The 15,560-nt window shown below is 33.8% G+C and overlaps 1 protein-coding gene across 3 annotated transcripts in view; it reads left to right on the top strand.

Annotated features, from left to right (window-relative positions):
* LOC116779338 (serine/threonine-protein kinase 26) overlaps positions 1-15,452 on the top strand; it is a 52,760-nt gene extending 37,308 nt beyond the window's left edge. For 2 of the 3 annotated variants that reach the window (XM_032673576.2, XM_032673574.2), the window contains exons 3-12: positions 4,194-4,410; positions 8,037-8,329; positions 8,967-9,112; positions 10,918-11,042; positions 11,346-11,458; positions 11,533-11,712; positions 11,955-12,050; positions 12,421-12,531; positions 12,729-12,790; positions 12,906-15,452. In XM_032673576.2, the coding sequence (XP_032529467.2) occupies positions 4,194-4,410; positions 8,037-8,329; positions 8,967-9,112; positions 10,918-11,042; positions 11,346-11,458; positions 11,533-11,712; positions 11,955-12,050; positions 12,421-12,531; positions 12,729-12,790; positions 12,906-12,915 (1,353 nt within the window). In that variant the 3' untranslated portion in view covers positions 12,916-15,452. Of the gene's footprint in view, positions 1-4,193; positions 4,411-8,036; positions 8,330-8,966; positions 9,113-10,917; positions 11,043-11,345; positions 11,459-11,532; positions 11,713-11,954; positions 12,051-12,420; positions 12,532-12,728; positions 12,795-12,905 lie in introns of all 3 variants that reach the window. The other variant, XM_032673575.2, reaches the window with a different exon arrangement.
* Positions 15,453-15,560: the final 108 nt, after the last annotated feature.

Below are 15,560 nucleotides of genomic sequence, written 5' to 3' on the forward strand. Positions count from 1 at the left end.
AAAAATCTTCCTATAGAGTAAGCACTGAACTGCCTTGTCATGAAATCGGTTTTATTATGACGCTAAACTTACATTGGCTAGACACATTAATTTGTATAACAATAGAGACGCGACAATCTTCAAACCGGCTAGAGTTTTATAGGACTTTAAAAGTTTTCTGAATAGTTTTATTATTGTAATGATATATTCTACAATAAGCCTAATAAAACCTAATTCCAAGCTAAGAGAATTTAAAATAGCTTTATTATTCTGAAATGTATCACTTGAAGCATAATAAAAAACATAAACTTAAGAAATATCACATTAAGCTGAAGACGAAAATTTGTTATTTGAATTTCCTTTGTAGACATAAATTATACTTTCAAATTACAGCTTTCTTAAACAACTCCTAAAAGCACCAAATATTAAATAAATATTTTACTAACTGTAACCGTTCTGCAGTATTTGCACTTTTCACCATACTATTACGACGTACTACGGCGAGGGTCCTTACGGGGATTTTATGATGGTACCGACAGTTTTATAGCTGCAAGCTTGGAGTGTTCTCGTTATATATGAGAAATCCATAACTTCTTTCGCATCTCGAAACGTTTAAAAGAAGAAACAAATACATACGTTTCTTTAATGTAATTTTTAAAATGCTGAGATTATTTTCTTTCAATAATTAATACAAATTATGCGATTATATTTTAACCATTCATCATTTTAATAAAGACAGTATTTATTATGAATGATATATTTGGATTTTCTCTGTGTGTAGACTTCGTGATATATAACTGCAAAACTTTTGCCGCACTGTATATAAACAGAAAATCTTTTAAGTCGCAACATTCGCCGCAGAGGGATAATTCCATGTCACGATTAGAGTGTCTGCCAGATTGAGTCAGTTTGAGTAGTCCCAAATGACAAATGAGAAGATGTCGAAACTAACTTGCTTCTTTGTACGTAACACAAGACTGTTATGTATTAAATGGGTGGGTGTTGTGACTTTTGTACTCAGAATTCACAATATAATAAATAACTCACTGTACTCTTCTACAAAAGATAGTGTATATTTAATGGAAGATCTAGTCTGTTTTAAATGATAAGAAATAGTTTAGATTATCGTTTTTAGTAAGTACCTATTGATTTTAATGTAGTGCGTCACTGTAAACTGAGATGAAAACTATACCTAAAACTGTTTAGATTTATAAATATGTTCCTAAATTCAATTTGTAGAAGTTATCAAGCACAAATAATTATACCCTTCTTTGGTTTGGACCCTTTAAGGGTTGGGTTATCTTAAAGAGCCACTCCAAAAGAAAATCCTGGGATAAATTCCGAGCCCTGAGATAAGAAGAAAAATACGATACAGAACTTTTATCCCCACTTACACTAATCCTGGTTTTTCTCCTTTTTATTCAAATAACATTGATTGAAACGAACGAAATAGGAGTGGAGCGAATTCAATTAATTTGGTCTCCGTTTGAAAAGTTTTCAGCCCCTCAGATATAGAGGTGTTTGAATAGACAGAATGTTGGTCCTTTATTAAGTATATAGTTACTTTTTTTGTTAAATAACTTAACATTTGATTGCCATCACTTAACCCATTTGTGTCACTACTAAATAAAGAAAAAAAATATATAGAATTTAATATAGTGTCAGATAAAAAGTGTTTAATAAATAATATTTTTTAGGAAATTAAGCAAAATGAATCTTTGTATATCTCTTATCATTAATAATTTACTTCTGATAAAGGCATGAAAAAGTTTCGAATCCAATGAGGCGGCAAGTGATAAGGTGGTTTAAGGGCCGGGGGACCTCCGTACGTTGTCATGGCGACCGGAGTCTTGAATTAGTTAAACGAACGTAACAACCCCTTGCTACAGATGTAACACTAAAAGCATCCTCAAAATTTCGTGCAGATTAGTATATTGAATAATGTACGAGTTATTGTCGCACGTTTTATACCTACGTTGATAAAGCTCAGCTTATTGTTTTATATAATATATATGGTTTTGATAATGAATGTATAGTATATATTTTCTTGGTGAATGGTAAAAATTTAAAATAGTTGTTAAAACTTGATTGAAATTGATCACATGTGATTCTGGAGCAATTAGCTTACACATTTTCTTTTTTTTTTTTTCAAATGAAACTTAATACGTCATATATATTTAATTAAAGTAAACTCTACTTTCTAAATTATTTTCCAAACAAAAGTGACATAAATCCAAAACTATTTTTAGCATTAAAGTTGTCTGGACGTCTAGCTCCGTAGCTTTTAGTATTCAGTACCCCTATCAAAAGTACTCTAAGGTTATTAGTTCAATATTCTTGTTTTACTTGAGCTGTCGCGACGGAGAGAAAGGTCCATGACCGACGCCCTGCGTTGTCATGGCAACGGGATTACCTATGTAATACACACAATAAGATGATAGACCCTTTCTGAAAACGTACCTCAGTTATTACTTTCCCTTTTTGTTAAAAAAAAAATATTCAATTAGTTTTTTGTAAGCTGTTCATGTTTACTGTGAACACATGTTTATTGTAATATGATATACGAATAATTATAGCGTTAAAAATTGCTTGATTGAACATAGGTTTGTTTATAATAATCGTTTACGTAAAACCACAGCGCACTCACGTACCTCAGACCTTAATAAGAAATAATTACGTTATATTCATCCCATTTGTGTTTAAAGTATTCTTATCACTCATTTTAATGATATTCGTTATATATAATTTTTCACATTGTTGTCTTTTTCTTCGAACATTTCCACGGTAAAAGTGTACGAGCATCCCCATTTTAGCTGTTAGTAACTAAAATTATTATTATGAATTTGAAGGAGTTCTGTATTCATTTAAATAAGCAATATGTTAGTTTAGAGATGTGAATATTACCTCATGTTATATTTGAATCTATTTTTTGCTTCAAATACTTATGAACAAACATCAATATAATTCTGTGTTGATATACGATCAACATTACCTCAATATACCTTTAATTAATTTTCTAAACATAGAATCTATAACAAGATTAAGTATTGAGAATTAATCGAACAACATGTGCTCAATAGAGCTTTCATGTTAAATACGTTATTATAACGCCGCTATAGAAATGTCTGACTTCATTAAAATACGCCACGCGACGCTAGGCTCTGTTGTCTTACGCCAGCATTATCTAATTATCACTGAGCAAATGAAGCACGAATATCAAGCGCTTTCTCAAGTTTATTACAAACATTGTTTGGTTTACACTTTGTATGCCATCACGCAAGTTTAAAAAGTTCATTTAATGTCCGTAGTTTAAAATAATGTTACATCAATAGTTGTGTAGCGATGTTTGTTATAATATAATAGTATTCTGAAATTCATTTGGTACGCAGATTCAGTCTGCAGACTGCATAGATAGAATTGTGCACTCGCATATTAAACATAGCTTTATTGAATGTTATCCAGGCTTAAATTTAACCCTAGCTATCAGCTGATGGAGCGTAAATGGGTTCGCCGGATCCCCGCTCGGCTGCATCCATTGTCCTCTTCCGCTTTGCATTACATACATACGGACATTACGTCACCCGTATATAATATGATATTCATAATTTTTAAAGGCAGCCACCGCCCGCGGCGCTCCCTCTCGTTGACGTTTATGGTCTTCGGCTTTGGCATCCGATCCGGATAGATTTATAGTGTACATCCGCAGTGATATGAAACTTTGTCATGGTATATTTAAAGAATTTCGTTATTCAAGATGTACATACTCTTGACATAAAAGTTCACTGTTCAGCTGAATAAGATGTAACCAAATAAGTTAAAAGTTACAATGATATGACATAGTGTGAGCACGGTAATAGTTCATCAAAGATAACGATGTTAAGTCTAACATTATAATAGTTATTTATATATTATATCATAAATAGGGGTGACATTAACTCAAGTTACCCGTGAAAATGTCAAGGGTAATACTTGCTAGGACGCAATGTTCACTCTGACGCATTCAATGTACGAGTCTTTATCGTCTTCGATGTTTGTTACACAACTACTGTTGACTTAAGAAGGTTATCAATATAACAGTTTTGTTATTGGTAAATCTTTAACGATACTATCGTACGATATTAAATATAAAAATAAAACGTAATTGCGTCAGCTGTCATAACAACCAACATATAGGTCGTTAGTAAATAACCCACTAAAATATGTTCATGTTACAGGGAACTAAATTATGGATTATTATGGAATACCTCGGCGGGGGGTCAGCTTTGGATCTGATGAAGGCTGGCAGCTTCGAGGAGATGCACATAGCGGTTATACTAAGAGAGGTGTTACGTGGCCTCGACTACTTGCACTCCGAGAGGAAACTGCATAGAGACATCAAAGCTGCTAACGTACTCCTTAGCGAGATGGGTGACGTCAAACTAGCCGATTTTGGTGAGTACATCATATTAAAAAAATATTCAAAATTTACATGACATAACATTAAAGGACACACGATATATGCATGCTAAGGCGTGATCATGACTGCATGTCCCGTCACAAGCAAGTAATTCACATGCATACGTTAATGTACATGATTGTGTACATTTACGCATGTTATTAATTCAGGTTAGATTCTGAAGTGTCCTTTGAAGCGTCATGTTATTTTTTGAGTACGTGATCAGTCTCATTTGTTATTATCATTACGTTCAAGGTGTTTTATTGTAATTCAATTATAGAATCTTCACTGGAGAATACATTGTTATTAAAAACAATGATCTATTGATAAACTAAATTGTTTTATGGTGATTATTTATTAGCCGTTTAATACAATGTATTTAATGTGTCTTGTTTCGATATAACATTTTAATTTGATACCGTAAGTTTAGTACCATGTTGTTGTTTATATGCTACATATACTATTATGTATTGAATAGAAAAAAAATCAGGTGCAATCAAATCTATATTCTATTTTCATACGCATAGAATCCTAATTTATTAAACATGAAATATGTCCCTGTATTAATAATTTGTAAATGCACACAATTTGGACAATTATACGCTATTTGACCACTGGTGGTTCAAATGCAGCATGAAACAAGTACACAGTCTATATATATTAGTATCACAATCACAATAATGTTGTGCATTAATGAGATTACAAATGAATAGTTCGCGAAATGGTCATGTTAATAACAGGCCGTGGCTCAGTTGAACACAGAGGCTGCGTTTATTAATTCAATACATAACTATTGCTGGACTATAATTTCATCCAGAAAAAACATCGTAGCAATTCAACCGGGATGTATAATACTTTTTTAATTATATATATTTTTTTCGAATTTCATTAAAGCCTTTGGTGAAGAAGGATTGACTTTTTTTTTTATAGATTTTGGAATATTAAAACGACTTATAAACACGCGCTCAGCGTTGTAAAAAATTCCAACAGTCATTACGTATTCAAAATTCGAAGTGGTTCATTTTTTCATTATTTTTCCAAAAAAATATTAAACAAAACTGATACAGTATTCATCGTACGAAGTTAATTCTTATTTGTTTTGAATCTGTTCAGATATTGGTTACTCTTTTGTCACGATCGCTTTTATGGTAATGCAATTGGCGCGCGATATTGCGGAGGTTGTAGGTTCAAATCCGGCTCGTGTTGATGATTTTTTCATTTATAATTTCTAATTTAAATTTATATATAAGCTCGACATTGCTTTAATGCTAAAAACATAATCACACGTTCTCCTCTGTCACTAAAACCTGTTTGTTGGTGATGTAAAAACAAAAAATTTCATATGACGAATTCATTTTTTTATTATTATTCAATTTGCTGTCTGACATTTGCAAACACTGTTTTATTTATACTATAATTCATGCTATAAATAATATAAATTACGTGTTCAGGATTTCAGGTTACTCATTTTAATACATCTATCAGCCGAATAAAACTAAATTCAAATTATAGTAGAGGGGCCAAATGATTAAAAATATGAAATCTGTTAAAATAGCTACAAATAATATCTAAAATAGTTTAGTCTAAGCCAATACATTGTATATAATCTCTGCGAGTGATGCCAAGGAATAAATCTACGATCTAATACAGCTCTCGATAAAATTATTTCTATATAGATTAACAACTACATATTGCTTCGAGTGAAGAAATTTTAACACAACTTCAAGATAATATAGGAATTCGTAAATAAGATAAGATAAATTTAATCCTCGCATGTTTTTTCATATACTGAATTTATTCAGCGCAATAAACATATGAAGCTAATCCGTATAATAATACATTCGTATCAATGATAAAAGTAGCGTTTATGTGATATACAATATACAATATACAATGTATACTATGCGGAAGTCATAATTATATTGTATAGGGATTCAGATTTTCCTACGCACGATATATGTTACATCACCGGAAGCAAACCATATAAGTTATCCTGTAACAGGTCTACTTAGAACTAATGTCTTCATCGCTCTCACATTGTTAAGCCGTAATTTGTGTCACTTAAATAAAAAATGATTTAAATATAAAGTAGGATAAATAATTGTCGAGTATCACGTAATAAAGACAAACATCGATTAACTCTGTCAAAAATATAAAATATTTTGAAAAGTAATTCTCATTCGCTTTTACGTATTTTTATCACTTTGTTAATAAGTGGTAAGTGAATCCTCGTCCCCCGGGTGAAGTTTGTTACACTCACCTGTGCTATGATCATAAATCGTAATTACTCGAACGATACACTTTTATACAATGAGTATTTATGTCTATTAGCGTTTGAAATTTTATAAGAATTGTATAAAGATCGCTCCGTTGAATCGTCTCTATATATTATATTTTGTAATTAATAGTAATCTTCTATACCCTTCAATACTTTCGTAACTGACAGGAACGTTTAAATTTCAATTCATCAATAAATGTAAATGAGAGGTAGTGCTTTATCGTTCAATAGAAATAAGTCATTAATATAAATTACAAACATTTTGGAATAATTAAAACAAATTAAATTGTAATTACGCTAAAATCCTTACATATTTTAACTAAATATCATATATTTTATTTGCTAGGGACATGAAATATAATATCCGGTGGAGTAGGACTAGACAAGCAACGATTTGTGTTAAATAAAATGTCTTCGTATATTAAACATTTCCAGAATATTCCTTCAACAATAGTGTAAATACATTGTCTAAGCTGAAGTGAAATCCAAGGCTCGGGTTGCTTTTACATCTTCATATCGGCTGGCTATCGGCCAATATTAATATTTATACCATTTGCACTCTCTTTATGTGATGCACAAGAGTCAACAGTGAACGCGATCAAGTTTTCTCTCGTGTAAAATGTTGGATGTATATTTTCTGGAAGTTATTTTATTATGTCGAGTGCTCGAGGGGTACGAAGAGTGCCGTCGAGTCTGAGGATGAAAAGTACTAGCCGAAGTGGTCTTGTTCCTTAAAGAATATTACGGAATGTAACAGTTGTATCGTTCGTTTGTTATGAAGAGAGCATTTTTTTGTTTGTTTTCTATCGTACTTTCGGTGTACATCCGTCGTTTAGCCCACCCTAAAATGGAGCCGCTATTATTTTGAACGTACAAGTAATGGACGATTTAGATGCTGCATGCATAATGTATGTATGTGACGTTCTGACGTGAATCGACTACAAAGTTGCTTTTAAACGTTAAACACTTTTGACTTGCATATATCAAGATTAAGCTATTTTGCCTAGAATTTGTAATGGAGGGTATAGAAGATAAAAACAGAAAGTTTTTTTTTCCTGACTTTCGTGCACGTCACTGTTAAATATGTTATATTAATAAGAATGATTGTTACTATAAAATATTCAAGGTATCAAAATTATATTATCATTAGTGTCGATCTCGATTATTACGTTTATTTTTAAAGTTAGAAAAAAAAACTTCATAAATATACGACTGTCTTGATGCTAGATTTTATTACCTACCTACCTGCATATCAAATCAAAATTTTTATTGCCCCGAAACAATATAATGTGATCGATTGAATTTATTTTATTGTGTATATGTATATTTCTTGTTTACTTTCAGGTGTCGCGGGCCAATTGACGAATACGACGAGCAAACGGAACACGTTCGTCGGTACACCGTTCTGGATGGCGCCGGAGGTCATCAAACAGTCGTGTTACGATAGCAAGGCTGACATCTGGTCGTTGGGCATCACAGCCATAGAACTGGCAAAGGGTGAACCTCCTAATTCAGAGCTCCATCCTATGAGAGTCCTCTTCCTCATACCTAAGAACAACCCACCACAGTTGACCGGCAGTTATTCGAAGCCATTCAAAGAGTTTGTCGAGGCGTGTCTGAACAAGGATCCCGAAAATGTAAGCGGAGTAATTTATTTTTCAAAATATTAATGCTCAAATGAGAATAATATACGTATGTCTCCCTTCAAAAATAACAAAAATTCTCATAAATAAAACAAATATTTTGTATTTCGTTGTTGTTCTTGAGAAGAACGCAATCCTGACGCGACAGGTTTTACGTTACGAGACATTCGTTTTATTGAAGTAATTTTTTTTTAAATCTTAATTTAAAATGAGTGTTATGTTTATAACTCTGTTATCATTCTACTCTATACATATAATTTACAACTGTTCATAAGTAGTTTTTCCTGGCTGTTATTATCGTGTTTTGCTTTTTGTTTGAGCTTATAAATAAACAATCTTGATGTTTTTATATACATCTCATAACTTGATTATCTCGGACAGGAAAATGGAATGTCATATATTTTTAACGAATACAAATCGGAGAAACTGCGCCATTTGTTTTCAACTATTACGTCATTTTTGTACCCGAATGACCTATTTTCAATAAAATTACGTTGTACAGGGACTATACAGGAATTTTTACACAGGCTGACATGTTTTTTTTAGATAAACCCATTTTTCCTAATGGGACCTTAAGAAAGATAACGTTTTGTATGTAGTGATATTAAAATATTTAAAATTGCCGTTACAGAGGCCGACGGCAAAGGAGTTACTAAAGTTCCAATTCATCAGGAAGGCCAAAAAGAATTCGTATTTAATGGACCTCATAGACAGGTATAAGAAGTGGAAGGCGCAGAGGAGTGAGGAAAGCGAGACGGAATCTGAGAACTCGGACTCGTGAGTTAACAATAACTATTACTGTCTTTAATAGAAAAATATAATAATTTTGTTTGTTTGTTTGGTTACAGTGTATTAATAAAACTCTTTGGTTTTCCATCAACCCAGAATAAGCGTTATGTATAATGTCAATCAATTTACTTTTCACACATAAAGCTATGCTCAATTATAGAGCCCTGGAAGGGTTAATGTTAGGTTTTAATTGTGACGTGTCTTGACCTGGTATAGTAAAATGTTTTGTAAATTTTCTATGGTTGTGGATGAATATAAGGGGTTATAAAAAGATAACGTAACTTGCGATCCTCAGTTTTATTTTACAAAAAATCAATTTTAAGTCCTCTTATGTTAGCTGACGCTGGATTTTTTCATCTAACACATGTTGTAGGTGAATTCCGACTTCAGTAACGCACTTTGTTGTGTTATTATTAAAAGATTTTTTTGACACAGCCAATTAAATAAATTAATATCATTCATAATGTGCTTAAAAATAATGTTATGTATCTCGATCCCGTCTTCTTCTATGTGATACTCCGTCAGTATATCAGTACATACCAACCGCCATAAGGCTCTCTGGCAGCATTAAGCATAACATTTTCAATTCTTCTCCATATTTAAATTTCTTTTCTTAAATGTGCATGTTATAAACTGCACTTATCTCCGGTACTTTTTCCTGAGAATCATATCATAACGAGTTATCGACAAAGTAAATCATGATAGAGGGACTTTAGTAGACAAGTAAGCTGCAGTCAGCACTCTCGAGTTTTCTTCTACGTGATTTTTATTCGTCACTTTGTGTTTGGCCATAGTTTGTTCCTTTGGCAATCAGTCGTTTTCCAAGAACAGTAGGTTTATTAAATTTTTGCTACTTCTCTATTATTAAACTTTCCTGACGTTGAATTTTAAGAAAATTTTACAATCGTAACCGTCGGTACGGAATAAATAAATGAAATCAAAAACTTGGGCACTCCCAATTCACAAAAATTACGGTTTTTGACGTTTCCAAAGGCTTACGTAATAATTTAAAACAGACATATAAATTTTTTGTCAAACCAAAATACAAAAATAATAGCAAGTAGGTTTCTGATATATAGAATAATGATTATAGCTACAGCTTTTAAACAAGAAGTTTCAAACAAAGCTCCAAGTCCTGTACAGTATTAGCAGTACGTTTATTATCCTTGTAATCGGTCAACTCACGCGATCTGGTAATCACGATCGGATTGATTGCCATGTTACATAATTAAGTCTATCATTTGTACTAAATCGTACGGGACGAAGATTGGTTACACTTATATTAGGTAATTGATACAAAGATTTTTTTTTTATATAATTATTTGTGAGTATTTCTATCACACAATAAAATTAACATTGTTATATTATAATTATTATGGTTCTATGGGTTGTATGTTTTTTTGGTTCTACGATTACAGGTGGGTATATTTTAAAAGCGTTTAGAAGAATTAAATTTGATCAACGCGATACATTACATAGCTTTCGAGGAATCGTAAAACTTAATATGTATAGTTATAGCAATTGATATTATCCTTGTGTGGTCATATTGTTTGTAACAAAACTAATATTTTTCGTATTATTTTATTTTAAAAACTACATACTCCCGATGTTTCGGTTACTTTGCAGCAACCCTGATCACGTTTGCTGCAAAGTAACTTAGTTACCTGAAGTATAGCGGTCGTAGTAATCCGCAAAATATTAGTTTCATTTAAATGAATACTCGCGAAAGTCTCAGATCTCATTGTTTGTAACGTTTTAAAAACGGTTTTAGTAATTAACGTGTTATATTCCAGCGAGGAAGGTGGTCGAGGCGACGGAGAGGCTGACGAGCCTTGGATTATGACTGTGAGGGGAGGAGCCGTCGCCCGCGGCTTACACACACATACGGACGACAGGAGGCGGCAGGGCGATGATATTGGTAATATATATATGTATATATATATATATATATATATATTTGGAAAAATTGTGTGAAGCAGTTGTCCACGAAGAACGAAAATCAATTCGGTTACTTATAATTTAATAGACAAGACAATTTCGAGGTTAACGAATTAGCCGTACTTCTGACACTTCTTAGCGTGACTGTGGAAACCGTAGGAATAAATATCGTATCTCAATAGTTTTCCCTGTCATAAGCTAATAACTCTTCGCCATTAAAGATTATAAGAGACTCTTAATATCAGTATTTCTCCCTTCAATAATATAATATGTTGTGTTTCAGTGAGCTCTCCCACATCAGCCAACAAACAGAACGGTTCGGTTTCCCACGAGCCGACGCACGACAACCACAAGATGGCGCCCACCATCAACAATAACACCAACGAAAAACATGCCGTGAGTTATAATAAAGAAATTAATTAATTTAATTTGTATCTAAATAATAATAAATTAACTATGAATGATTTCAGTCACGCCAGTCTCCGATGGTGTCCCCGAGTGTCGAGAGGGCGAAGGAGCGAGATAGAGAAAGAGAGAGGGAGAGGGAAAGAGAAAGAGAAAGAGAGAGAGAGAAGGACGAGCGGAAGGAGAGAGAAAGAGAACACAGAGAGTCTTCCAACAGAGACAGCGTAGTTTATAATAATAAGGCTGTGAGTATATATGCATTAAATTTATTAAAAGTATTTTTCTATATCAAAGCCGTTTTATCTCGTCCAGATGCTACTATATTCAATTATAGTTATTTCTGTCAAGTACTGTAATTTTTTTTTTTATTATTGAGAAGTTAATATTATAATTTATTGCTGTAACTTAAAGTTTGTAAAATATTTACTCGATACTTTCTCGGCAAATTTATATGTATCAATCCAATAATTAAAAATAATATTTTCAGTCCTCACCCTTGGACCACAGAGGAACGAACAATGAGGAGAATAAAGTGAGGCGGCATGCGTACCTACAGCAGCTGATATACCCACTACTGAATGAGGTTAGTCGAGTGACAGTAAACAATCATATAGTAAGACGGTTTTATTAATTAAAACATTTATTAATTTCTTATGAACATTATAATTTATATAAAAGCAAATTCAATCTGTATACTATAGTCTGGTAAAATTGTACGATAATGATTTTCATAAGAGGTATTTGTGAAGAAAACTGAAAAATCTTTTAGGAAAATTAGTACGATGCAGTCAAGTCTGTCAAAGTATCTCTTTTTATTTATGCTCCTATCTCTTTCCCGCTTTCCTAAACATTGAGATATCTCACTCTCCTTTTCTATATGATCCTCTATCTCTTTTTCACTTGGCTCAACGCGGCTATATCCTCTCATTCATAATTTATCTGTCTGTCTGCAGTTGTCCCGCAAGCACGGTTCGAGCAGCGCGGCCGCGGTGGAGGAGCTGCGGCGGGCGTTCGAGAGCGCCGAGCGGGCCGCGCCACACCTCACCAGGGCGTTCGTACAACAGGTCGGGGGACGGGCCTGTGGGGCCTGCTTACATATAAACTAACATTACATTAGAGACATTTCTGCTTATGTATAGAGATTCTGATATGTTTGTTGAATTCAACATATTTAAATAACGAACTGTTTTAAAGCTGACAGAGTATAGATCTTTGCCGTTATAGGATTTGAATTAATGACAAATAAATATTTTGTTTGCAGGTGGTGCAGAGGGTAGCAACACAGTCGCACGCGCCGCCCGCACACGGCTCGCAGTGGATGAGGTAGGTACGGACCGACCATACTATATATATATATATCATATGCTTATGTTATACATTGATAAAAAAATGTGCGTTATAAAAGTTTCAATATTGATGTAGTATTATCTTGTTCCAGGGATCTATAATGTGCTTGAGACGCCTCGCCGCCTCACCTCACAGTCGACTCGCGTGAATTCATCATTCGACTACATCTCTATGCCGCCCACGACGTATCGCGGGCTATAAATAAGCGCTTTAACCGATTACGGCGCTGCGACATACATATCGTGTCGTAAGCTATGGAAGCGCTTATGCAAACAATTACTGCACGCGGTAGCGCTTGCGTCGTATGACGTCACCGACCAATCAGGACTGCCTTCGTACACGTTTGATCCTATATTTTGTTACCCTAATAGCGTCTAGTTAATAATTATATACTAAATACTAAATTAGTGATTGGATGTAACTGTCTAAAGTATGGAATGAGAATCGGTTATTATTTTTGTATAAATCAAGAATTTAATATGTCGCTAGTGATGTGTCATGCCGTCGTACCACGATAATTTTTTTTATATTAATTCCGCTCGCCGCTTCACCGCCGTACTCCGCTCGAGATAATATATTTTACATTGGAACAATCACTAGCTATATATTATCGAAATCACAGATTCAATATATGGTGTCACGTGACACGTTTCTGCTTATATATTTTTTGTGTTGTGTTAGCGATCTAACAAGTAACAGATATTAAATCCTATGTATAGCGCAATGTAACCGTCGCACTTCGATTCTAAACAGTATGATAAGCTATTTGTATTAAATCGAACAATTCTATCCATATTCCGTCTTCTAGTGACCTTATACAGCGATATTTCTTAACGCCTCGTACACCGCGCGCGTCGCGAGCTCCCCGTGACGCGGGACGCCCCTCCCGACGCACGACGTCCGCGAGTTTAGTTGTATGGTACCGTTGTCTTGTTTTAATAAAAGTAACTAATGTATGTAGAGTCAGCTGATTGTGTTTTCGTTTTAGAAACATTATTTAGAATTTTTTAATTTATAAATATTAGTGGAGGGATGATACACTTCGCCAATATTTTGCCATAATTTTGTTCTAAAGTTTGTTTTTTTTTTTTATTATATATATATAATACTAACAAGTTTCGTATAGAGGTCCGGTGCCTTCGAAATTCTAACGTATTTATGTATTTAGATGTATCTTTTGGTAGTTTTTTCGTAGTGTCCATTCCAGACAAAAGACGACATTGTCAGCATTTATAGATTTATTTGTTTTTTTTTTTGTGTCAAAATCATACTTTTCCTTATTACTCAACAGCACTGTGTTCGCTGAATCGTAAGTGTTAAATTTTTCTTTTTTTAGTTTAGTGTTCGTGTAGTTGTTAGTTTCGGTTAATCCTGTGACTAATGTTCTAAAAAAAATTATACATTAAATCTTATATTTGTTGCAAAGTTTTTATTATAATTTTATTTTTCTCGTTCACATAACCTTAGTATTCTTGTGAATTGTAAAGTATTGTACCGAGGACGCTGTGGACATGCTTGATATGGGACAATATTTAGCAATCGGAACTATATAGATTATATTATAACGAAGACTACAAGAAACAATTATTATTGCTGTGTAAAATAAAAAAAAAATGTAAACCTATTATAAATGTGTAAATTGTGTAGTATAATATAAAGAAAGCTGTTTTATGAAGTGTTCTTATAAGCGTTTGGAGGTTGTGCGGAGGGGGAGGGGGGGGGAAGACACGGAGTATATTATACTTATAATTTATACATCATTCTTAGTCTGCATTCTCATTGGAGTTGTGAGAGATGGCGATAAAAACGACCTGGAACCACGAATATCACTTCAATGGCTCCCTCGGTGATTCCCATGTGTACACAACCTTATATTATGCAGGAATCACTCGCTATGTGACTCTGTCAGTCGCGAGTCGTCCTCCCCCCACCTTCTTTTTGGAACGCCTCGTATTTTGTTTTGCCATGTCCTCATGGGTGTTGATTTGGTTATGATGGAGAAACAAAAAAAATATTTTTCCACTTGATGGTATTATATTATAATGAGTGTAGTCTTAGAGTTGGGCGATAATTGTTGATTATTGATTAAAATTAGGTGTTTTCGGCGTTGGAACGTAGTGGGGATCGATCTGGGGACTGTTGGTTTGGAAGTCGATCGACCAGCCAGCGTGACCCGCCGATTGTAGTTGTTACCTACGTAATTCGCAGTTTGTTCGGGATCGTGTCGTCTGGTTCATGGGTATTGTGATCATAATTTCATAGTTAATACATTAAAATATTATAATATATATGATATATCGGTATAGATGCCGTACGTACAGCGTAGTGTGGTGAGAACACGGTCGTCCCGTCGTCATGAGACAACGCTTTATTGAGTTACTGTGATATAAATATACGGTGAATCGTCTTGGATGTTACGATAACGGAGTGCGGGGTCTGTTTAAACTATGCGACACGACCACGACACGACGACGACGCCGGGACGACTTAGTGTACGATATAACGCACTCATGCACCAAGTCGAAGTAACAACGACCCGTACCATAAGTGTAATGGTCATTAATGTTACGGCGTCATTCTAACACTTATGTAGGAAACAAATTTGACTCTGAAATAAAAGAAGTTATTTAATTTTGGATCGTTGGTGTTTTATTTAATAGAACCCCTCTTCATGTTTTGAAATGGACATAGTTTTAGGCTATTTTGCTGTAGTTCAGTAAAACCCTTTACGGTTGTCTCCAAAGGT

The sequence above is a fragment of the Danaus plexippus genome, chromosome 2 (assembly GCF_018135715.1).
Source record: "Danaus plexippus chromosome 2, MEX_DaPlex, whole genome shotgun sequence".
Classification (NCBI taxonomy): domain Eukaryota; kingdom Metazoa; phylum Arthropoda; class Insecta; order Lepidoptera; family Nymphalidae; genus Danaus; species Danaus plexippus.